This window comes from Primulina eburnea, chromosome 7, assembly GCF_022965805.1.
Source record: "Primulina eburnea isolate SZY01 chromosome 7, ASM2296580v1, whole genome shotgun sequence".
In the NCBI taxonomy this organism is placed as follows: Eukaryota; Viridiplantae; Streptophyta; class Magnoliopsida; order Lamiales; family Gesneriaceae; genus Primulina; species Primulina eburnea.
This window is the reverse complement of record NC_133107.1, coordinates 5,208,941-5,232,739: the sequence shown is the minus strand read 5'-3', so window position 1 is coordinate 5,232,739 and position 23,799 is coordinate 5,208,941. Positions and strand designations below refer to the sequence as shown.

The window sequence follows — 23,799 nt, the reverse complement described above, 5'->3', positions numbered from 1 at the left end:
CTTTAATAATAAATCTTCACCTTGCAGTTGTTGCGTACCTAGTGTGCTTGGCTTTGGAGAGCAAAATGTGAAATCTGGGGCCGTTCGATATGAGAATTCACGGGATTTACGGGGCCCAACACTAAGCAATCTTCTCCTCTCTATTATTCTCCCTTTTTTACCACCCAACATTATTGTTAAGATCATAATTTGGACCTAATTCAACTCCAAAAGCTAGCTCAAGGGAGGAAGATTGTTCAAGATTATATATACAACTCTCACGTTTTTAATCCCACCAATGTGGGACAACTAACAATTACTAAACACAACAATTCAGATTCGATCCTAATCTGCAGGGACCAAGAATTATATGTGTCATAATTTTGACACATATAATGATCATGCTCAAATGCAAAATCGCAAGGCAGAGCAGGATCATAACATGTCACGATCCTGGCCCATGCAGACATGATCAAACAAATCTAAATTTACCAATTATCCTATTTATCTCTTACTGTATTATTGGTGTTATGGTCTATTTTTATTCTTTTTATATTCTTTATTCTCAAATTGGAGGTTAGTCACTTACTATCTTTCACCGTTATGCCAAATATCACTACTATTTTATAATGTACTGATATTCATAATTTTCGCGGAGCTAAAATGGCAAAAGAGAGCAGACGGAGTTCATTTTGTTTTGCTCGGGCCTTCTTTGTTGGGTCTACAAAGTGGGCCTATTATAAAGATCTATAATGGGCTGAGCCCAATTAATCCGTGAGTTGTTTCTTTATTTTTGATATCATCCAGTAATTTTTTAAGTATGAGAAAAAGAATGTTAGAAATTATTCAAAATGGTAAAATAATTAATTACCAAACCGACGGATTAGCATGAACGGTCTTTTTGTAAAACCATGGTATCGGGCTTGATCCCCATGCCCATATGCAAATGACCATCCATGGCCCAAGTAATAGTGAAATGGGCCAAGTCAAGTGAGTCCGTCTTTTGGAAACCCAAGATCCAAAACCTCTTCACGTGCACAATTCAACGCTATCCTGATTCATCTTCTCCATTCCATTAGCTATGGAGATCGCCATATCCACCGGAAATCTAGCTCATTTCGGCTTCTGTAAAAGGCCACTTTCCAGTAATTTTACTGCTACTTCTGTTTCAGCTCTCGCGTTCGTTTTACCTGGAGGTAAATGTCCGGCTTTCACCCCGCGCAGCAGAATTTGTATCACTAAGGCTTCAGTTGCTGTTGAAGATAAGGTCCAAACTAGGACTGCTTTGATCAGAATTGGTACCAGGGGGAGGTGAACTTTTCCTCGGTTTTCTTTTTTATTTAACTCGGTTTTGTTCACAATTTCTTCCTAGACGTGAACTTTGTAAATTTCCTGTACGGTTAAAGAATATACACTGAGTTTTGATTTTGATAGCTTGTTGAAGATGTTTTGGCGGTCTAGTGGTGCTTTGGAATTGTTGATATTTTGAGTGAATTCCAGTTTGAGGTTGGTTTTATCAGGTTTTCCATTTAAATACTGTTGTCCTCTGATGAAAGTATATGAAATATCCATAGTGTAATTGAGTTGGTTGACAGTTGCAATACTGCATCCATCTCAGGGGATCGACTATCTGGTGCATGATTCAGCTGGTATCTTTTTCATTTAGTATCTGACTTAATCAGCATGAAGACGCCTACAACCCCTCATTTATTTTTTTGTTTCGTGGGTAAAATGGCATCCGAGTTTGTGAGTCCACATTATCTATGTGCTGCTTTTCCATTGGTTTATTCAATTCATGATAGTGTTAATCAAGAAGCATCGATTCGAGGCGTGGATATTACATCGGATAGAGCATTTAAGAAATATCTCTGGAAGATGTTATTCTATTTTCATCCAATGGAAAAGTTCACGCAATGGCACTATCGAATGAAGTTATTATATAATGAATTTTGTTATGTTTACTTCATGATTTCACCTTATGTTCTTTGTGTAGGACAGCCCACTGGCTCTTGCCCAAGCTTATGAAACGAGGGATAAACTTATAAAATCACATCCGGAATTGGCTGAGGAGGGAGCAATTCAAATCGTGATTATTAAAACCACAGGTGACAAAATTTTGAGTCAGCCACTGGCAGATATTGGTGGAAAGGGTCTATTCACTAAAGAAATAGATGAGGCGCTTCTCAACAGTGAAATTGATATAGCTGTACACTCAATGAAAGATGTTCCTACATACCTTCCAGACAAGACAATACTACCTTGCAACCTTCCACGGGAGGACGTTCGGGATGCCTTTATTTGCTTGACTGCAGCTTCTCTTGCTGAGCTTCCTGCAGGAAGTGTTGTGGGCACTGCTTCATTGCGAAGGAAGTCACAACTTCTCAACAGATATCCATCCCTCAAGGTCAGTGTGATGTGACAATACCTCAATTTTTGTCTTTGTTTAGAGCCTTAACAACTTCTATATCCATTTTCAAAATTTACTTAATCGCCCTTGCATTATCTAAACCATGTGTTGGAAAATTGCTTAGCTATCAGCGAGGATTTCTACACTTAAGTGTCTTTTGCATACACTAGTTTGTTTAAAACAATCTACCTTTTCCACAATTGCATATTGCAGTCTGGTGGTATCATTCCAAATTTTGTAGTACAAGAGGGTACAATGATAATTTCTTGTTTACCAGGCCCCGACATTACATTTTTACATTTTTATGTGCTACAAAAATCTGGACCATTCTGGCACTTATTTTTCATTCTCTCAAGTATCACCTGAAATAAATTTCATATTTTATCACTATTATGGGCCTAGGTTTGAAGGGGTAAGTGGCCGAATCAGGAGAGGCCCGTGTGTGGGAAAGATATAAAATGGTACTAAGCGAGGCGATAGTTTGTCATTCAGTTTCTTAATTTGTTGCGAGTTTTACTAGTTTTCAGCTAGGGTTGCACAGGGAGAAATCTCTAGGTTATTATCTTCTTTTATTCAATTTATGCCATATAAATTCAGTTTAAATTTTTCTTAATCTATTTTTTGGGATTTTTAATTCACTGCATTTGTTGAGTAATATAAAAATCACGTGACATTTACATGCTCCTATGTCCAAGCTTGAAAATCATTTTTATTTGTTTGCCTTTAACTTCTCGATTTGGAGATATCGACGCCCTATTCCTTTGATTTGTTAGTGTTATAACATGAACCTGTGCACGAAGTCTGCTTTTGTTAGTCTGCTTTCAGATTTGTATTTGGGTTCGGTTATGTATATTTTCCGCATTTACGTTTGCTTACTTAATCTTTCTCCAATTAGTATTTATTGATCCAAGGAGGTGCAATCTTCGTTTTGCTTCACTTTCAAGTTTCTGATACAATTATTATGCAGGTGCTGGAAAATTTTCGAGGCAATGTACAGACACGGTTAAAAAAATTGAATGAGGGTGTAGTCCAAGCAACATTACTGGCATTAGCGGGACTCAAACGCCTAAGCATGACAGAAAATGTTACTTCCGTGCTGTCCATAGACGACATGCTTCCTGCTGTAGCTCAAGGGGCTATTGGAATTGCTTGTAGAAGTGATGACGAAAATATGGTACATTCTATTCTACCGTGCAGCCAAAGATTATTAGTAATTTTTTTTCACGAAATATTTGTTCGCAAATATAAAAATTTTGAATTTTAGATGTCTTCTGATCGAGAAATGTTCCCAGATTAAATATTTAGCATCCTTAAATCACGAGGATACCAGACTGGCAATCTCATGTGAGAGGTCTTTTCTTGAGAAATTGGAGGGATCTTGCCGTACTCCAATTGCTGGATACGCCCGTAAAGATGAGGATGGAAACTGTATTTTCAAAGCATTGGTGGCCTCACCTGATGGAACTCGAGGTATGCTTGCAGATAATGTGTTACGCATCCTAAATCAGCTCCATAAGAATTTATGCAGTGGCTTATAAGATTAGAGGGCTCTCTTATCAATAGGTTAATATTTTGTGGTCTGAACTCTGCTTTAGGTTAATATAACATAAAATATAGTAAATTGGATGATCTTCCCACTAATTATCTCACCACGTATTTCACGTCGACGTTTGACATTTTTCTCTTTTTCCCGTGTCACCCCTACAGTTCTTGAAACCACCCGAAAAGGGCCGTATGCTTTTGACGATATGATAAAGATGGGCATAGATGCTGGCGATGAACTTCTCTCACGAGCTGGTCTGGGTTTTTTCGATCAATAACTTTGTAGCTGAAGTGTGGGGCATTTGAGCTCACCCTTTGACCTGCATAGGTTACTACCTAGGCCATTCATTCTTCATGTTGTTGTAGTAGAGCTGTAGAGATACAATTTTTGGTGGTTATATACCAGTTTAGTATCTTGCTCTATGTTGTCTGAGTTTTCTTGAGGGATCGCAGTTATTTTCTACCGTAATTTTTTCTCTGACACTCGTAGTCGATATCCAATTAATTCGGAAAATTTCATACCGCTCTCGGGTCGATATCTCAAGATTGCGTCTATATATATAATTTTCAAGAATTTAATTCATCCGACATGAAACATCTAACACACGTATTCACGCCCATAAATGAACATACCTAGCGTGAAGTTCACAAAATATTAGCAAGTACTGGACTATTAGAGCAGTTCAATACACAACTGTGAGTATGTGTTCTGATATCATGTTAAGATCATGGACTAAGCATAATTCTACTCTAAAAGCTAGCTCAGGCGGGAGGATTGTCTAAGACTATATGCAACTCAAAATAACTTAATTCAGTCGATGTGAGATATGTAACAAAAGTTAAATAATAATTAATAATACTGATAGTACATTTAAAAGAACGATTCCACACATCCTTAAATCAAATCATTGTATCTAAATAAAACTCATCAATCAAGATATTTTTTGGTGTTATTGATGTGAAGATCAAGAGATGAGTAATACGTATGATAAAATAGTGATAAGATGCATAATATATAAAGATGAATAATTTATTATTTTTTATGTTTTTAACTTGAATTATTATCATGTTTATTATTTTATAAAATTTTAAAACCCCTTGCAAAATATAAATCAACCATGATTATTAAATAATAAAATGGTAAAATTTCGTTAATATCATACTTACCATATGTTTATCATATGAGTAGGGAGAGATGTCTAATACAACACACATCTAGTGTCATCAACGATCAATCGATGAAATTGAGATGACTTGAAAACAAGACAATAAAAAATATATATCTTATCTCACCTTCATCAAGTACGCCAAACTATATCCAACTTTATAATTAAAGCCCATGTCTTTGTCAGTGTCACTCTTAGTGAAATCATCTATATATATATGCGATAACCACCGGAGTTTGAAACAAGTCCGGTAATGCTCAGCTAGTATGCAAAGTCCACAAAGCCATTTATGGACTCAAACAAGCTCTCCTAGCATGGTTTGACAAACTTCGATCAACACCTCAGAATATATGTGAGTCATTGCATATAAAACGAATTCTTCTCTTTCACAAAGTTCACTAAAACTTCTGTCATTTATATTTCTCATTTATGTTGATGATATTTTAATTACAGGAAGTGATCTTCATCGAGTTAATGCTCCGATTCAGCAACTGAATTGTCAGTTTATATTACGAAAGTTAATATGGGAAATTTGTCCTATTTCTTGGGTGTTGATGTATTTTGACCATCTGAAAAACATTCTTCCTCACTAAGACGGCATGGACCAAGCAAAATATCTACTACACCAATGACTTCTGGACTTATAAATTTGTCTTATGAAGGAGATGATTAATTTTTTTAAGATGTTATTCTTTATAGAAACATGGTTTGTGCTCTTCAATCTTTGAGAATTTTTAGACCAGACATAGCATATACTGTCATTAAAGTTCGCCAATTCATGCAAAACATGTCTACATTCTCATTGGAAAGATGTTACAAAACATATTATGCTATATTTAAATGTCACGCTCGATTTGGTATAAGATTGTCTGGCTCATCTTCTCTTAATTTTCATGGCTATTCTGACTCTAATTGGAGAAGTAATCCGGATGGTAGACATTCTACGTCTGGTTTTTGTTGGTTTTCTAGGAATATGCTCCTATTTCTCGGAGTTCAAAGAAACAACCTGCCGTAGTTTCTCAATCTAGTGCAAAGCCGGAATATCGTAGCATGGCTAATGCTACTTCTGAATTAATTCGGAGGAGTTGCACGTTTTTCAATCTACTACTCCAGTGTTATTGTGTGATAATATTAGTGCTATATCCGTTAGCGCAAAATCCAGTCCTACATTCTCGAACAACAAAAACATATGGAACTCGATCTCATTTTTTTTTACTGTACAACATGTTCCATCTCCATCCATCGCTGAGCTTGAAGGGGGGAAAATAATGAAAATAGGCAAAGATCAGTAGGCCGTTGCACACATGATGGAAGCATTTTTCTTTTTGTGTTCATTAGTTAGAATATATGGTTTCAACTCGTATGACAAATTTGTTCCTGGTGTCATTGTTTTGTTAGACACACTTGTATATAATTAAATACGTGTACGGTATACAAATTAAATAATTAAAGCCATTTTCATCAACTCTTACTTATTTTTGAAGCAGTCAAAATCAGTATGGATGAGTAATAACAATACTCACTCCTCTTAAATAAAAATAAATAAATACAAATGATTTTTTTTTGTCCAAAAAATTGATATTCGACCGAACTTCTATTTTTATAGCATCACTTGAAAAAAATAAAAATATAAAGTATACGATTTTTGGGCTTTTGCTAAAATTCTTTTATCTTAGATGTCATGATCATATTTCCTTCAACAAATTCAAAGACAAAACTCATGACAAGAATACTGGCAAACATATATTCACACACATGGATGGAATATGGAGACTAAGTACCAATTAATCTCCTCTGTAAATATATTTTATTTCAGTTTCAAGAAGTAAGGACCTAGCTGATATATCAATTACATAATACATAACATCAATATTAGCGCTGCAAGTTTACAAATGGAAGGGATGAGTAGCAGTAGTAGCAGCAGCGTAGTCGAAGATGGATTGAAGATCCTCCCAATTCTCAGGATGCCTTAGAAACTCATGATAAGTGTCAGCACACATAGAGCTCGAAGAAGACGGGGCCTGAGATTTCACTGAGCTCATGAAATATTGGCCTTGAACCTGTTGGTTGGTATTCATAATACAATCAACATTACATGCGTAGGGTTTCTTCTCATATTGATATTGGTGCTGGAAATTCTGATGACTGACTACTGGCGCAGAGCTACTGAAACTAATATTGTAGCCGATTTTATCACAGGACTCCACGCTGCATGTTTCTGAGCTCGTGTCTACTGTCGAATGACTAACGTTGTTGCTTCTCTTCGTGGCGACTTCTCTCAAATCCGCGGCCATGACAACTTTCTTGTAAGAATTGCTGCGCTTCAGTATTCTGCATAGGGTCCAAACTTCCTGCAAATTTAGTCGAAATCGTATTCAAGAATTAACGATTGATTAATTATGAGGAACCATTAAATACATAGAGAACTATATATTATATATCCATTTTAATTTCACGAGTTCAAATTTTTACTCTCTGGGCACATGGGTTCAAGATATTAGTTAGGACAAATGTTTTTGGCGTAATATGGAATTGGGCTGGCATGCATGCAACTACAAATGTTAACGAAAAGGGTAACAAGTGATATGGTATAAATAACAATAGAAAATGAAGTATGAATCAAATTAATATGGTTGATATCCTTACAGCTTCTCGAGCAATGTTTTTAGCATCCACTATGTTCTTGGTTCCTTTGTCGGGGCCAGGCGGCAGCCGGAACTCGTGCATCATCCAATCGGTCTTGGTTCCCTTTCCGGCGCTTCCCTGATAATATACCAGGGATTTCTTTAACCCGATGCAATCACGGCTTCCGTCCGAAGAGTATATTTGTTTGTCGATACCAGTGGCTTTCCAGAACCCGGAACCTGTTATTACTCTGTTGGGTCTAACGCTATTTCTGTATTTTCTTCCCCTTTTGCAGAAGAAGTACCACTCCTTGTCCTCAACGTTACTGGATCCTAATGATTTTCAACCAAAAAAAAACAAACAAACTCTTAAAAAATATATCCATTTTTTTTAAAAAAAATTTATTCGGTTTATGCACTTATTTACCATCAATTAATCCCAAGAAAATATGCAGGAAGAGAAAGATAAATATTTTAAGAGACTAGTTTTCAATTATGTGAATCTTGATTCTTGAGTCAAGCCGGAAAAGATCTTACGTTGGTTTTCATAAATTCTCGAAAAATTATTGTCGCATATCGTGTTATGACTAGATCCATGTTTGATCTCGGTTCTTGAACATCGTACATACTAATATTCTTAACCATTTGATCTAAAAACTAGTAAGTAGTCCGTCCTGTCTGGAATCATATATGGAAAGTAAGACTTGTGATCTGCAAGATTTATGTCTCTGATTCATGCAAACATATATTTATTCATTATATATAATTTCTTTATAAAAAAAAAAGGGTCAAAATCATAGTACTTACCAGGAAGATCCCATGGCTCATACTTGTAGATATCAACTTGTTTTATGAGTTCGATGCTTAATGGTCTCTTTTCGATCTTTCTCCGAAGATAAAACGCCACGAGCTCTTCATCAGTCGGATGAAATCTGAACCCTGGAAGTGCAACATCATCATCATCTTCTTCTTCTTCTTTACCAGTACTCATGGATGTTCACTGTAAGATTTTCAAGATTAATATTTGATTACTTTTTCTTTGATTTTATGTGTGTGAAAATGGTTCTTTTATATACAAACTGGTTCACTCTTCACACCTTGAAACATTAAAAAAAAAAGAATACATAAGTAGAAGAAAATTAATGAATGAGTGTTTGAAAGGATATCTATATAATTTTATTTGGTCAAGTCATAAATATTGACTTGTATATATTTTTTTGTGGCGTAGATTTTTTTGAAATTGAAGAAGTCCTCAGCCTTTTATTTCATCATCACAATACAAGTTTCAAACAAGAAGGAAACTGATTGGGACTGAGTGGAAAATCGATTCACTCAATGTAATTAAGTTTAATAGCCATGATATTTAAATAAAAACTTACACTTAAAAAAAACACATTCGAAAAATTAATTCTGACATCAGATGGCGTCACTCCATGCCATGTTTGAATAATAGAATTATTTTTCCCTAAAATTTTCTTCCAGTGTTCAACCTCTTCAGATTAAGCACGGACAATGGGAAAGTGAAAGTGACAGGTAAAATTAAATAAATAGGTAGATAATAATATGCTATTTTATTAGGGTGCTTGTTGAGGTGTGATTGGATGGAGAAATTGTTTAATTTAAGAGAATCATTTTTTATAAAGTTTAAAAAAATGTGGTGTTTGGTGTTACTTTGCTGGTATAAAATATTGTCTAACAAAAGCAGATGTATCATAATAAATTATCTTTAAACAATCTAGTTCTTTCACTATTATTACATATCCTAACAGAAAAATATTTCTATTTTCTTTAAAAAAATATATAATATATTTAAATAATCATCCTCATTTATTCTAATTTCTATATCAAAACTTACCGTTTTAATTATCAACTTCATTAATTATGATAACGATAATTTCAATCTCCAAATAAATAAAAACATTAATATATCTCATATGTTTATTATTTATCATTCTACCAATCATTTATATTTAAATTGTACTATATTTCATGTGTGCTACGACGACATACTAATTATCATTGGAGCCATAACGAAACCAAATATTATGATGGAAGGTTGCAAATTTGGTTATTCACCTTTGTCTCTTTACAATTTTGATCATTTATGTTCTAGGAGTGTTATTTTTTGGTGTAGTATAGAACGAGCCCAGATTGAGTACGATGCTAATTATCATTGGAGCCTACGTCGAATTTTGAATAAATTTTATGCAATGAGTATATACAACAAAAAATTGAGTACGATATTGTTTTCCAAAAATATCACCCTCAAAAAAAAAAAAATCATCTCCCTTGAAAACCAAAAGTGAAACACACGATAAACTTCGATCAAATCAGAAAACAAAAAAATATAAAAATATATATAAATTTTTACCAATATTTACCATACACATAAAATATTTTAAATGCATGGCGATACATGCGTATTGTCTCTTTCTGTTGCTATACATATATTTATTGGCTCCAATGGTGTTCGAGTAGGCGGAGTAGGTGATTGCTTGATCAATAGTCAAAAATTCGATTTTGTCTCCCAACACATTCTCGGGCGACTTGTCATACAGAACTTGTTCAATGTAGACTATGAAAAATTGTTTTAATTTAATCAAAATCCGACTGTAGAAGTTATCAAGCTGAACTAAAAAACTGACTTGAATATTGTGTTAGTAAAATGAATAGACTGTTATATAAGTATAAATAAAAAAATTGTAAGTTTGAATATATATATATATATATATATATATATATATATATATATATATATATATATATATATATATATATATATATATATATATATATATGTCAGACCGTCTAGAAGGGAAGACCTGATATCTTATAAATAAGACCAGATTGTGCCTGATGGTCATACATGATTATTTTTTCTTAATATTATTTTATTGGCAAAGTTAAAGGATAACAAAAATTAGAAGGAAAAGAAATAAATTTTTTTTCCTATAATTACCATATAACATTTTCTAAGAATTTCATTATTAATTAACAAGATACGTGGAAAATATTTGGTAGTCATGTTTCTCCAATTTTTTACACAAATATAAAATAAAGACAATTTAATATGATTGATATAATGTTTATTCTAATGATATTTTGTTTAGATGTAATATTTTAATAAATGGCTCTAGAAGAGTTAAAGTTAGTCGTTCACTTAATATTATTGTATCCATGTTAACATAAACAAATAAATATCATTATAAACCAGAAGTTTATTGATAATAAATTTGTTGATATTGTAAATCTAAAGTTTATTGATATTGGAAACAAAAATTTAAGGATGTCATAAAATTAATTATTTTGGTCTATCAAACTAGAATAATTTATACCAATAAAAGATTATTGATACACATACTTTTATAATTTGACATTATTGATTGGTTTTGACATCCCAATTATACATTAATATAATAAATTATTGATACTATATAAGGGTGTTATTCACTTCACCGAATTTTTTGGATTGATAAATAATAAATTCTTGAATTAAAAAACCTGGAAATTCTAAGATTTCAATAATTCTCACGTGTTGATTTTTTGAATTTGTCATGACTATCAATATTTCAAATTGAGATCGAATCTCTATAGTTTTTGAAGTGAAAAAGATAATTATAAATGCGGGTCCATGACTCGCTAGCTGATGTTGCGAAGATATTTACTGAGAATAATTTCCAGAATATACAATCAACAAAAATAGTTTGGATGATTAGATATCAATGCCTCCAATAAATTATTAAACCATTGATTTGAAAATAATGTGTAATATTTTGGGAATGTGATAATTGCTTGAAGCAAAAAAGTTTATTTTATTTGAACCATAAATAAATAAATAGAATCCAAGAAGTCAAAGTCCGTAGTCAATCCAAAAGATACGTGAGATGTGTAAGAAAGACATTAATATTTTTCAATGTGATTTACGACATATGTGTCCTAAGTCCTAACTTATAATCAAGTCTTTGAAATTGTCCATCCCCAAATTATATTTGTCAAACTTCATGACGATTATATATTCTTGACCATCAACCTTTTCTCTTCTTTTTTTTATTCTTTTTTTTTTTTGGTGTAAAACGAAATTATGCATTACACACATTTTTTGCACATTTCGGAGCATCATGACAGCGATTACAAAGGTTTGAAAGTCAAACAAAAGTTGATGTTCTTCTTAGGTGATTATTATCATGTCCTTAATTTTAATAAAATAGAATAGATATAAAAAAAATAATTTGAAATGAATAATTATCTTTATCAAGAAAATTATCCAATATAAGATTAAAATATTTGAATTATATATAAAATTACAACTGTATGTAGCTCTCATTCTATAATAATCTTCTTGCTGTATAGAATGAAGCTATATTATTTCATTTTCATAATTTTATCAGTAAAGTTTCCAAATTTTATTGTTATTTTGAAATATTTTTTGTTTAAAAAAACTAAATAAATTATTCTCTTTTGAAAAAATAAATATTCGTCTCCATGTTTCAGCCCAATATATGTGCAATTTTTTTCTTGACAATTATGTATAAAAAAATTCTTTAAATTGTAGCTTTGGCAGCAAGAGAGAACCAATTCATATTGGAAAACAAGAGCCCGCAGTTGTTGATATATCCATCAAAGAACTTAGAATATTTGTTTCTTCTCCATTATTTATTTTAAAACAAATTTTAGATTTAAATGTAATTTAAATGTACTCAAAATATGATTTTAAAATAAATTAATTTGGCTAAAAACAAGAATACTAAATTTGTCGTACATAACGTGATGGAAGGATGGAGCTTGAATCCTTCCAGGAAACTATATGCTAGTCTGTGTTGGCAAATATTTCTTGTCCCACACAGAGCCATACATCTTGTCTCTGCGCATATAAACAGCAAAAGAAACAGTGGTTATATGCTATTCGAATGAAGAGCGAAACTACCGCAGCGCATACTTTACAACTCTGGCCTTTATTCTTCTGTAAGATGCTATGGTAGCTAATGGCTCGTTGGATCTATGAACAGTCCCATCTTTTGCAGTCATATTGAACATCTGACACCGGTTGCAACCACCCAACGGCTGCACAACAGCACAAGCAAACACACAAGAACATAACAACTAGAATCCTTGCAAAGATGCATGCCTTCTTCACGTCTTTGAATAGGTAACAGGGTAAATACACCTGTAAAGACAATTATTCACCAGCGCGTCTAGTATTCATGGGCTCTCGAAAACAAAGATTCCACATAATGACTATGCTAGCAACTACTTTGGATGAACACTTGTTCCATGTGAATAATCAACTCACTAGCTACAAAAGTCTATTGCCTATAATCCAACCGGAGACACGGCACTACATGATTATCATTCCTCGATTAATTTTTCCATGCTCTCGTATCTTCCTTGTCAAAATAAAAAATTCCGAGAGTTATTAGCATTCATCATGGTACGACTGAAATCTAAAAGCAAACACAATCTCAAAGAGAAGTTGGGAAATTCCAACTCCGACTGTTGATTTTTGTAAACTCACCGTGAAATTTTGGTCTCCAATCTTTATACTTCTCCATCTATCTTCTGCAGAGGGTTCACCACAAGACACAACTAAGTTGGGCCGGAATCTGGATGGAGAGACTTAGATAAACTGCCCACGGGAGCTATTTTACAATTCTGCTACAAAGATAAAACATATAAGTTGGGTTTTTCTCAAAAATCATCTTTTGTTTGTGTCCACCACTTGGAAATGACATGAACTCACACTTCTTGAAACATGTCCGATACTCCAAAAAAGTGCCCAAATACTTGGTATTTCGGTCAGTGTAACAAGGACAACGTAAAAAAAAATCAAAACACTGTACCAAGACTCCGTTACCTAAAAGTTTGAGAAGGAATTCACATAGCCGTCTAACAGGACATTTATGAAATCGATAATTACATGTGTGTGGGTGACAATAAGTTCTTCCATATCTGGACACTGCACACATGGTTAACTTGTTGAGGACTTTGAACCCATGATGAAGAGATGCAATGCTGAGAAATGATATAGTTCCATCCTCAAGGTATTCCTCAATACCATCTCTTCTTTTATAAAAGTCAATATCTGCAATGGATGCAGCCACTGTGCCAGACACAGTTCTATGTAAGCAAGTGGCACTGCGATCAAATATAGATGTAAATGGGAGAGCAGGCGGCCTAAGAACAAACCTCCACTAAAATAAGTCTTCTTCAATAAATTTGCATGTTCTGTATCACATATATAACAGGGGTTAATTTGTTGGTTCAAATCGCTAGAAATATATTCAGGAACCCATAATGATCACCACCCCGTCAGACAGCAACCTTACCATTTCGGATTATAAGAGCTCCACTTCCTGTTGGATAACCAAATAGCTGAAGAAACCGAAGAAGAAAAATATTAGAAGCTATCATTTTTTAATGTAGACCAATATAGAGAGCTTAAATGAGCACCTAATAGAATGAGCAGACAACAAAGTCTGCCTTGTATTTAGACAAATCCGGCGGCGTTGTTGCACTTCCTTTTGCAGCATCGATGAGAACCATCCAGTGCCCTCTGTCATAGGCATCAAAGCCACTAAACATACAAGGGAGTCTAATTCCACATGCACAATAGAAAAAAATTTCAAAAAAACTTCCATATTGGATGAAGACAAAAACAATCTATGGATAACCAATGGTTTCACAATTTTTAGTCAGCCAATCATCCTGTTAAATAAGATGCCAAATCTATGAATTCACCTTTGAGGCGCAAAAGTTCCAGAGATTTCATATGAATCTTCCTTGATAACATTTACAAGGTCAAGGTTAAATCTCTGACCAGAAAAGTTGCATTCATTCTGAAGGAAATGCAAATAAATTGTATGTGTTGCCTGTAGGACCAACAGAAAAACAAATTAGATCATGTCGAGACATAAAATGATTCTTCTTTCCTCTCAATCTCTCATAAGAAAAAAACAAATTTCTTACTAAGAATCGTTAAACTTGAATTTATTTCTTTGCGGATCACTTCAAACAAAAAAAGAGGAAAATTGAACCCCCCGCAAAAAAAAAAGCAAACCTTTCAATCCTTTGAATTCGTTAGCCCTTAAATCATCAATGCTTTTTCGAGCAACAGGATACCCATAATCTCCGCCGAACTCCTTCAAGAATCGTTCTTTTTCTGGATCAGTGGACATCTTCAGATTCTTGACTAAAAACAACTCTGGAAAATGGAAGATTCTGAGGAAAGATCATAAACAAGTTGCTAAAATTCATTGGTCAACTATGATGATGACCAGATTGCCAAACGAATATTTAATTTAAAAATTAAAAGTATTTTTTAACATTAATTTCAATATTTCGCCTTCTTAACCTGCGAAATTACTGAATTGTTAATTTTAGAACATAATTATTGATTGTACAATACAACTTACTAAACATGTTTTTTTAAATGAAATTATACTATTTTCCGTTAAAAAAAATTCAATTATACTATTTGAAAGAACTTATTTTAATTGTTTATAAATTTCTAATCACTAGATAAATGCACGTGCGTTGCACGTTGAGAAATAGAATAATTTGTATATGATAATTTTATATAAATATGTTTAAATTATTTTTGAAATAAGAATAACTTTTAATAGATAAATAATTAATTATTTGGTTACAATCGAAATCATCACATTTTCTTGTCTTTGATTTGAAGACTTCTTGAAATCTTTTTGTGTCCGTCGGTTTTATCTTCTTATCTCTTTTTTTTTGTACTCGGTAATTGGTTTTTCATCTCGAATTTCTATTTCATCTTCGTCTTCATGGATCTTCATGTTTTTGTTGATGTTTATTTCATTTGATTTTTCTACCTTTGGTGCTACACTGCCTTGTTTAGTTGTCTTGATAATCTTCCGAGATCTCCGTTTCTTGATATTGACATTTGTTGTTGGATAATTTTCATGTATCTCAATAGCTTCTGCCACAATTTTTAACATTTCATCACGTTTTTCCACTGAATTATCCAACTTGAACAAGAATGTGTGGAGCTTGGAGCTTGGTTGATTTAACGAATCTTTATATGGGTTATTTTGTAAATTCTGCATTGAAAATTTTTATTGTTAGATGCAATATTTATGTAGATATAAAATCATTTGTTTGTTTTATCTTATATATAGTCATGAATTTGAATGAAATCTTCAATAGAACATCCAACAAAAGACGCTGCAACTTTTCCAAATAATGTTATTATTGCGATCTCATTCTCATCTTCAATTGTGATTGTTATTCTATACATGTAACTTAAAGAAGTAAAGTAATGATCACATTTTTTTTATTGTGATCTAAAACTTGGGTTATGTATTGGTAATTTGTTTTACATAAAAATGATTTGAATTCATTTTTATTTATCTTTTTCTATTTATTTGATGTATATAAGAGTAATTATTACACATAAAAATAATTTAAACTCATTTTGATTCTTTTGAAATATTTTCTTATTGTACCAAACAATTATTTGTGTTTGTCATGCATAGGGTTTTACAATTTGGCAAATTGACAGGCACGTCAATGCAATCCTCATGATGTTCACCATTTGCTTAGTATAGGGCTTTGCACGATAAATCACAATTATAATAAATAAATATTGCGTCGTGGGTAACAAATATAACTTTTGACATAAATATTAAGCAATATTCGAACTAAAAGATAAATCTTTCACTATCATTCAGTTTTGTTAGATTAAGCGTGCAAGAGTGAGAGTAGCGTTGGGATGAGTGAACTCCTGTGAAGTTTTCGTGAGTTACGCTGCGGACATTGTGTCGCTTATTTTAAATTTCATTAAAGATATATTTTTTAAAAAAAACTGTAAATTTCATTCCAAAAATAAAATTTCATTTTTCTTCAATTATTATAAAATTCATTAATACCTGAAAACGAACAAAAAAAAGACATTTATTTATTAATATTATTTAACGAAAATAACGACATTATTGTAAACTGACACAATTTTATTATAGTTTTCAATTATATTAGTCGTGTTTATTTAAGTTATTAATGGATATTAATTTATTCAAGTTTAAAATAAAAATTGCATAAAAACTCCTACGAGACTGTTTCACAGGAACATGTCTCATATCCTACCCTAATCATGAAAAATCATTGTTTTTTCACTCAAAAAATTGACCCGTGACCAATCTGAAGGATATATCCTTGAGATCGGCTCACATAAAATCAATTCAAAAATTGGAAACTATAAAAATTCTTAAATAAAAAAAGAGAAGTCAAACAAAAAGAATTATTTTTAAAATAAGGATATAATTCATTATGTGAAAATATATTGTAAATTTTATTATTCTTCTATTCATTTTAAATTATATTAAAGATATATTTTTTAAAACAAATAAAGTATAAATTTCATTTCAAAAAATGGTGGCTAAATTTAATTTTGTTCAAGTTTATTTAGAATTAATTGATAGTTGGGAAAAAAAACAAATAATAGAATATGTATTTATTATTATTATTTCAAATTTTATTAAAGATATTATTTTTTTAAAAAAAAATGATGTGTAAATTTCATTCCAAAAAATGAAGGCTTAATTTAAATTTCATTCAAAAAACTGGTGGCTAAAATTTATTTTTCTTCAATTTATTTTAGAATATATTAAATAATAGATGGAAAAAAACAAACAAGCGAAGAGAAGTATATTAATTATTATTATTTACGTTATTCATAGATGTTAATTTATTTAAGTTAAAAATAAAATTGACACAGAAACTCCTATGAGGTTGTTTCACGAGTGAATTTTGTGAAACATGCCTCATATCTGACTTGAATCGTGAAAAAAAAAGTATTTTTTCACTCTTGAAATATCTGGGTCAGCCCCTCTTAGAACTATATAAATGTCTCATATAAATGGAGTACAAATTTCATCACAAAAAATGAAGACTAAATTCATTTATTTTCAATTTATTTTAAATTACATTAATTAATAGATGAAAAACATATAAAACCAAAAATAATAATAATAATGGAGTGTAAATTTCATCAATAAAATGAAGGCTAAATTTCATTTTTCTTCAATTTATTTTAAATTTTATTAATTAATTAATATATGAAAAAAAACAAAAAATAAACATGTATTACTGAATAATGAAGACTGATGCTAAATTTTATTTTTATTTTTATTTTCTTCAATTTAGTTTAGATTCAATTAATTAATAGATTAGAAAAGACTAAAATTCATTTCTCTTCAATTTATTTTAATTTCATTTTTCTTCAATTTGTAAATTCACATTTACACACTCCATATTTAATTTTATTTTAATTGATTTTAAATTTCATTAATTAATAGATGAAGAACATGAAAAACAACAAAAAAATTAAATATGGAGTGTGTAAATGAAGGTAAGGACATTTATGTAAATTCATTTTATATTAATTTATTTTAAATTTTATTAATTAAAACAACAAAAAAATTAATATGGAATGTGTAAATGAAGGTAAGGACATTTATGTAAATTCATTTATTTTAATTTATTTTAAATTTTATTAATTAATAGATGAAAAACATGGAAAACAACAAAAAAATTAAATATAGAGTGTGTAAATGAAGGTAAGGACATTTTATTTTTATTTTTATTTTCTTCAATTTAGTTTAGATTCAATTAATTAATAGATTAGAAAAGACTAAAATTCATTTCTCTTCAATTTATTTTAATTTCATTTTTCTTCAATTTATGTAAATTCACATTTACACACTCCATATTTAATTTTATTTTAATTTATTTTAAATTTCATTAATTAATAGATGAAGAACATGAAAAACAACAAAAAAATTAAATATGGAGTGTGTAAATGAAGGTAAGGACATTTATGTAAATTCATTTTATATTAATTTATTTTAAATTTTATCAATTAAAACAACAAAAAAATTAATATGGAATGTGTAAATGAAGGTAAGTACATTTATGTAAATTCATTTTATTTTAATTTATTTTAAATTTTATTAATTAATAGATGAAAAACATGGAAAACAACAAAAAAATTAAATATGAAATGTGTAAATGAAGGTAATGACATTTTATTTTTATTTTTATTTTCTTCAATTTAGTTTAGATTCAATTAATTAATAGATTAGAAAAGACTAAAATTCATTTCTCTTCAATTTATTTTAATTTCATTTTTTTTCAATTTATGTGAATTCACAATTCACATTTACACACTCCATATTTAATTTTATCTAAAATTCATTTCTCTTCAATTTATTTTAATTTCATTTTTCTTCAATTTATGTGAATTCACAATTCACATTTACACACTCCATATTTAATTTTATTTTAATTTATTTTAAATTTCATTAATTAATAGATGAAGAACATGAAAAACAAAAAGAAAATTAAATATGGAGTGTGTAAATGAAGGTAAGGACATTTATGTAAATTCATTTTATATTAATTTATTTTAAATTTATTAATTAAAACAACAAAAAAATTAATATGGAATGTGTAAATGAAGGTAAGGACATTTATGTAAATTAATTTTATTTTAATTTATTTTAAATTTTATTAATTAATAGATGAAAAACATGGAAAACAACAAAAAAATTAAATATGGAGTGTGTAAATGAAGGTAAGGACTTTTTTTTAAATTCACAATTCACATTCATATATTTATATAGATATAGATTTATTTTAAATTTTATTAATTAAAACAACAAAAAAATTAATATGGAATGTGTAAATGAAGGTAAGGACATTTATGTAAATTCGTTTTATTTTAATTTATTTTAAATTTTATTAATAATTAATAGATGAAAAACATGGAAAACAACAAAAAATTAAATATGGAGTGTGTAAATGAAGGTAATGACATTTTTGTAAATTCACAATTCACATTCATATATAGATATAGATAATATAGAATAGATATATTTTAAATTTAATTAATTAATTAATTAATAGATGAAAAACATGGATAACAACAAAAAAATTAAATATGGAGTGTGTAAATGAAGGTAAGGACTTTTTTGTAAATTCATTTATATAGATATAGAATAGATATATTTTAAATTTTATTAATTAATAGATGAAAAACATGGAAAACAACAAAAAATTAAATATGGAGTGTGTAAATGAAGGTAAGGACATTTTTGTAAATTCACAATTCACATTCATATATTTATATAGATAATATAGAATAGATATATTTTAAATTTTATTAATTAATTAATTAATAGATGAAAAACATGGATAACAACAAAAAAATTAAATATGGAGTGTGTAAATGAAGGTAAGGACTTTTTTGTAAATTCATTTATATAGATATAGAATAGATATATTTTAAATTTTATTAATTAATAGATGAAAAACATGGAAAATAACAAAAAAATTAAACATGGAGTGTGTAAATGAAGGTAAGGACATTTTTGTAAATTCACAATTCACATTCATATATTTATATAGATATAGAATAGATTTATTAATTAATAGATGAAAAACATGAAAAATAACCAAAAAATTAAATATGGAGTGTGTAAATGAAGGTAAGGACATTTTTGTAAATTCACAATTCACATTTATATATTTATATATATAGATAGATATAGATAATATAGAATAGATATATTTTAAATTTTATTAATTAATTAATTAATAGATGAAAAACATGGATAACAACAAAAAAATTAAATATGGAGTGCGTAAATGAAGGTAAGGACATTTTTGTAAATTCATTTATATAGATATAGAATAGATATATTTTAAATTTTATTAATTAATAGATGAAAAACATGGAAAATAACAAAAAAATTAAATATGGAGTGTGTAAATGAAGGTAAGGACATTTTTGTAAATTCACAATTCATTCTATATTTTAAATTTTATTAATTAATAGATGAAAAACATGGAAAATAACAAAAAAATTAAATATGGAGTGTGTAAATGAAGGTAAGGACATTTTTGTAAATTCACAATTCACATTCATATATTTATATATAATAATAGATAGATTACAATATTTCGAAATTGCAAGTAAAATTTCTTCAAAAACTACCTTAATTAATCAAAATATGACTTAATAATAATACTATAATCATAAAACCAAATCATTAATTTCAATAAAAGTCATTAAACAAGATGATTAATAATAAAACTAAAAAAATATCAACTCTTAGTATGTATTTGAATTATTTCTAATATGACTTTACCATTATGGTATAAATAGGATCCATTGAGCATTATTTTTTTCCACTATTTATGAATTTTAATATTTAGAAACCTTCATTTTCAAGCCATGTTTCATGTGAAGTATCACCGAATTACTCGGACATATCGAATGATTCTTGACAACGTCGAACTTGAAAGAGCTGATGATTGAAGCTGCAACGATCTTCAGTTGAAGGAACGACATTTCCTTGCCCAAACAACTCCTTGGCCCTGCATTGAAGGCTGTAAACTTGAACGATGGCTCGGTTTTGATTCGTCCCTGATCAGAAATCCATCTCCCCGGATTAAACTCGAGGCAATCTGGGCCCCATATTGATTCCATCCGCCCCATGGAATAGAAGGAGAGAACTGTCTTTGTATTCGGGTTGATCGGATGTCCACTTGGAAGGGTGTCGAGTTCCAGAGGAGCTTTGTGCTGTAAACCCACTGGTGGGAAGAGGCGCAGCGACTCACACAAAGCGCCGTGCAGGTAAACCAGTTTCTTGAGCTTATCTGTGTCGGACACTTTCCATTTTCCAGTTTCACATACTGGAAAATTTGTCAAGATCTCGTGCCGAATCTTGTTTTCTACCACAGGGTTTGTTGCTAGCAGCCAAACGAACCAAGTAAGAGCTGCACTTACTGTATCCTTACCTGCAAAGATTAAATTCAACATTGTATCTTTCCACGTTTGTTCGGAAACACTAATTGGTGCATCAGAATCACCCTTTTCTGTTAGTTCTAATCTCATGTAACTTGTTAGCAAGTCAAGATCATGATCATTATCATCTGTCAAAAATTGCTCAGATCCGTTCTTTTCTTGGCGTTTCAATGATATACAATAAGATAAAAATCGATCATGAATTTTCTTAGCTTCAGTCAACTTCTTTTCTGTTCCAATCTGAAGCCACCGTTCAAGCTTCCATAATGAACGGGGAAGCGTATGCCTGCGCAGGACTGCTTCCTCAGAACTTGCAAAGGCCTTTTCCTCCGGTAGATAAGGCAAATCAATGCACAGCGAAGCTGGATCATGGCCTAACACCAAAATACACGAGCAATCAAACGACAAACGCTGGAATAATTCCTGAATATCCACTTCCATTCCTAATTCTGAAAAGTGCTCCAGAATGGGGATCAATCCTGATTCCACCTTCCTCCAAGTCGTCCTCCCCACAAATTTCTGAAAACCAGCCTGGTTCAACAGTGACATGCAAATTTTTCTCTGCTTTTCCCAGGATTCGAATTCAGCAACAAATATACCATCTCCCAGGCCCTCAAAAATTTCCCTGAAATCGCGACCTTTTGTGAAGTTCGGGAAGTTCTTGCTCAATATGTAGTGAACATTGGCAGGATCGCAAGTTATAAGCATATCCATGTTACCTAACCAGGGTCCTTTAAACATAAACGTTCCTCCACTCTGCTGTAGAACATCGGTTAGAAATTCATGGATCCGGTTCCTATGCCGCAGAAGCCCCGGCAACATGCCAAGAACTGGCCAGTTGATAAGAGGTGTTCTTTTTCTTTGTGTGTGCAAAATGTAATAACCAAGGAATAGTATCGGAAAGACGATGAAAAATAGAACTTGTGTGTACATGTTTGCTGCTAATCAGTGCTGAGATTTTTCCAAAATGTGTGCCGAGTGATAGTCTAAGATTGTGCTATGGATAGGAATCACTTGCGTTTATAAAAGTTCTAATTTGTTGGATGATAGAGTTGTCTCAAAATGAATTGATTGCATAGGCTAAAGTAAGATATTTTACTGATAAACTAAGTTCACATATTCGATATTTCAAAATTTGTAACTTAAAAATTCCATTTCCTAAATTTTATTAAACAATGCATTTGTAAGTTCCAATGGTTTATCTCTTGCGTTTGGACTGATGATTTTGATTTAGAACTAGAGATTAGATTGGACGAGTTTCAAATGATAACATCTTGAGTGTATTTGAAATGCACTAAATTATTACTAAAATTGCATGACTTAATATGAAGTTGTCAATCCAAACAATTCAAGAAATTCGACCGAAATCAACACAATTCTTTTATAATAAAAAGACTGAACTCTCTTGAGAAGTTTAGACGTGAAAAACAGAAAGTGGAGCACAAAATAGGTTGGAAACTGAAGCAAAGAAGGCATGATAGGTGAGTGCCAACAACATCCTCCACACTGCCAAAAACGTAGAAAGCAAGTAGCGGCACATTGGAGTCCCAACTACGTACCCTTAGGGTTGATCCGATGGTGGTAAAAAGGGTCACATATATTTCTTCACTTAAAAAGATTTTGAACTTAACTCTCAATATATTTTAAATGTTAAATATTTATGTAAAATAGATATATATTTTTTATTTAATTTTCTTGCATATTTTTTGTATTTTAAATTTTTAATAAAGTTTGTTTCTTGTTTTGTGGTTTTAATTTGTTTTTTGTTTTGTTTTCTTTTAGGAGTGATGAGATTTTGTGGTTTGAAGGGGTATTTTGGCAAAAATTTGTGTGAGACAGTCTCACGGGTCGTATTTGTGAGATGGATCTCTTATTTGGGTCATCCATGAAAAAGTATTACTTTTTATGTTAAGAGTATTACTTTTTATTGTGAATATGTATGAGTAGAGTTGACACGTCTCACAGATTAAGATCCGTGAGACGGTCTCACATGAGACCCACTCGGATATTTTTTATAAACAAGATTGGTGAAGCCTTCAAGGGATTAATTATTATAGGCAAGAACTTGTGTGAGACGGTCTCACGGGTCATATTTTGTGAGACAGATCTCTTATTTGGGTCATCCATGAAAAAAATATTATTTTTTATGCTAAAAATATTACTTTTTATTGTGAATATCGGTAGGATTGACCTGTCTCACAAACAAAGATTCATAAGATCGTCTCACAAAAGACTTACTCTTTATTATATAGC

General features: G+C 30.8%; 3 protein-coding genes and 1 pseudogene across 4 annotated transcripts; 1 reads left to right on the top strand and 3 right to left on the bottom strand.

Moving 5' to 3' along the window:
- Window positions 1-995: 995 nt before the first annotated feature.
- LOC140836864 (porphobilinogen deaminase, chloroplastic-like) lies at window positions 996-4,451 on the top strand. 2 transcript variants are annotated; one of them, XM_073202720.1, is made up of 5 exons: window positions 996-1,290; window positions 1,978-2,383; window positions 3,354-3,560; window positions 3,667-3,856; window positions 4,094-4,451. In XM_073202720.1, exons 1-5 carry the CDS (start codon window positions 1,061-1,063, stop codon window positions 4,204-4,206), a joined length of 1,146 nt encoding a protein of 381 aa, XP_073058821.1. In that variant the 5' UTR covers window positions 996-1,060; the 3' UTR covers window positions 4,207-4,451. The 2 variants fall into 2 exon arrangements, with proteins under 2 accessions (XP_073058821.1, XP_073058822.1); XM_073202721.1 differs by having other exon boundaries at window positions 998-1,290; window positions 3,679-3,856.
- Window positions 4,452-6,815: 2,364 nt separating this feature from the next.
- LOC140836051 (transcription factor JUNGBRUNNEN 1-like) lies at window positions 6,816-8,854 on the bottom strand. The gene is made up of 3 exons (XM_073201465.1): window positions 8,526-8,854; window positions 7,741-8,051; window positions 6,816-7,445 (listed from the first exon to the last, which is right to left on the bottom strand). Exons 1-3 carry the CDS (start codon window positions 8,707-8,709, stop codon window positions 6,981-6,983), a joined length of 960 nt encoding a protein of 319 aa, XP_073057566.1. The 5' UTR covers window positions 8,710-8,854; the 3' UTR covers window positions 6,816-6,980.
- Window positions 8,855-12,399: 3,545 nt separating this feature from the next.
- On the bottom strand, window positions 12,400-15,066 carry LOC140837443 (molybdenum cofactor sulfurase-like; annotated as a pseudogene).
- A 5,799-nt stretch (window positions 15,067-20,865) lies between these two features.
- On the bottom strand, window positions 20,866-22,519 carry LOC140836050 (alkane hydroxylase MAH1-like). The gene has a single exon (XM_073201464.1). The coding sequence runs from the start codon at window positions 22,477-22,479 to the stop codon at window positions 20,944-20,946; it is 1,536 nt and encodes a 511-aa protein (XP_073057565.1). The 5' UTR covers window positions 22,480-22,519; the 3' UTR covers window positions 20,866-20,943.
- Window positions 22,520-23,799: the final 1,280 nt, after the last annotated feature.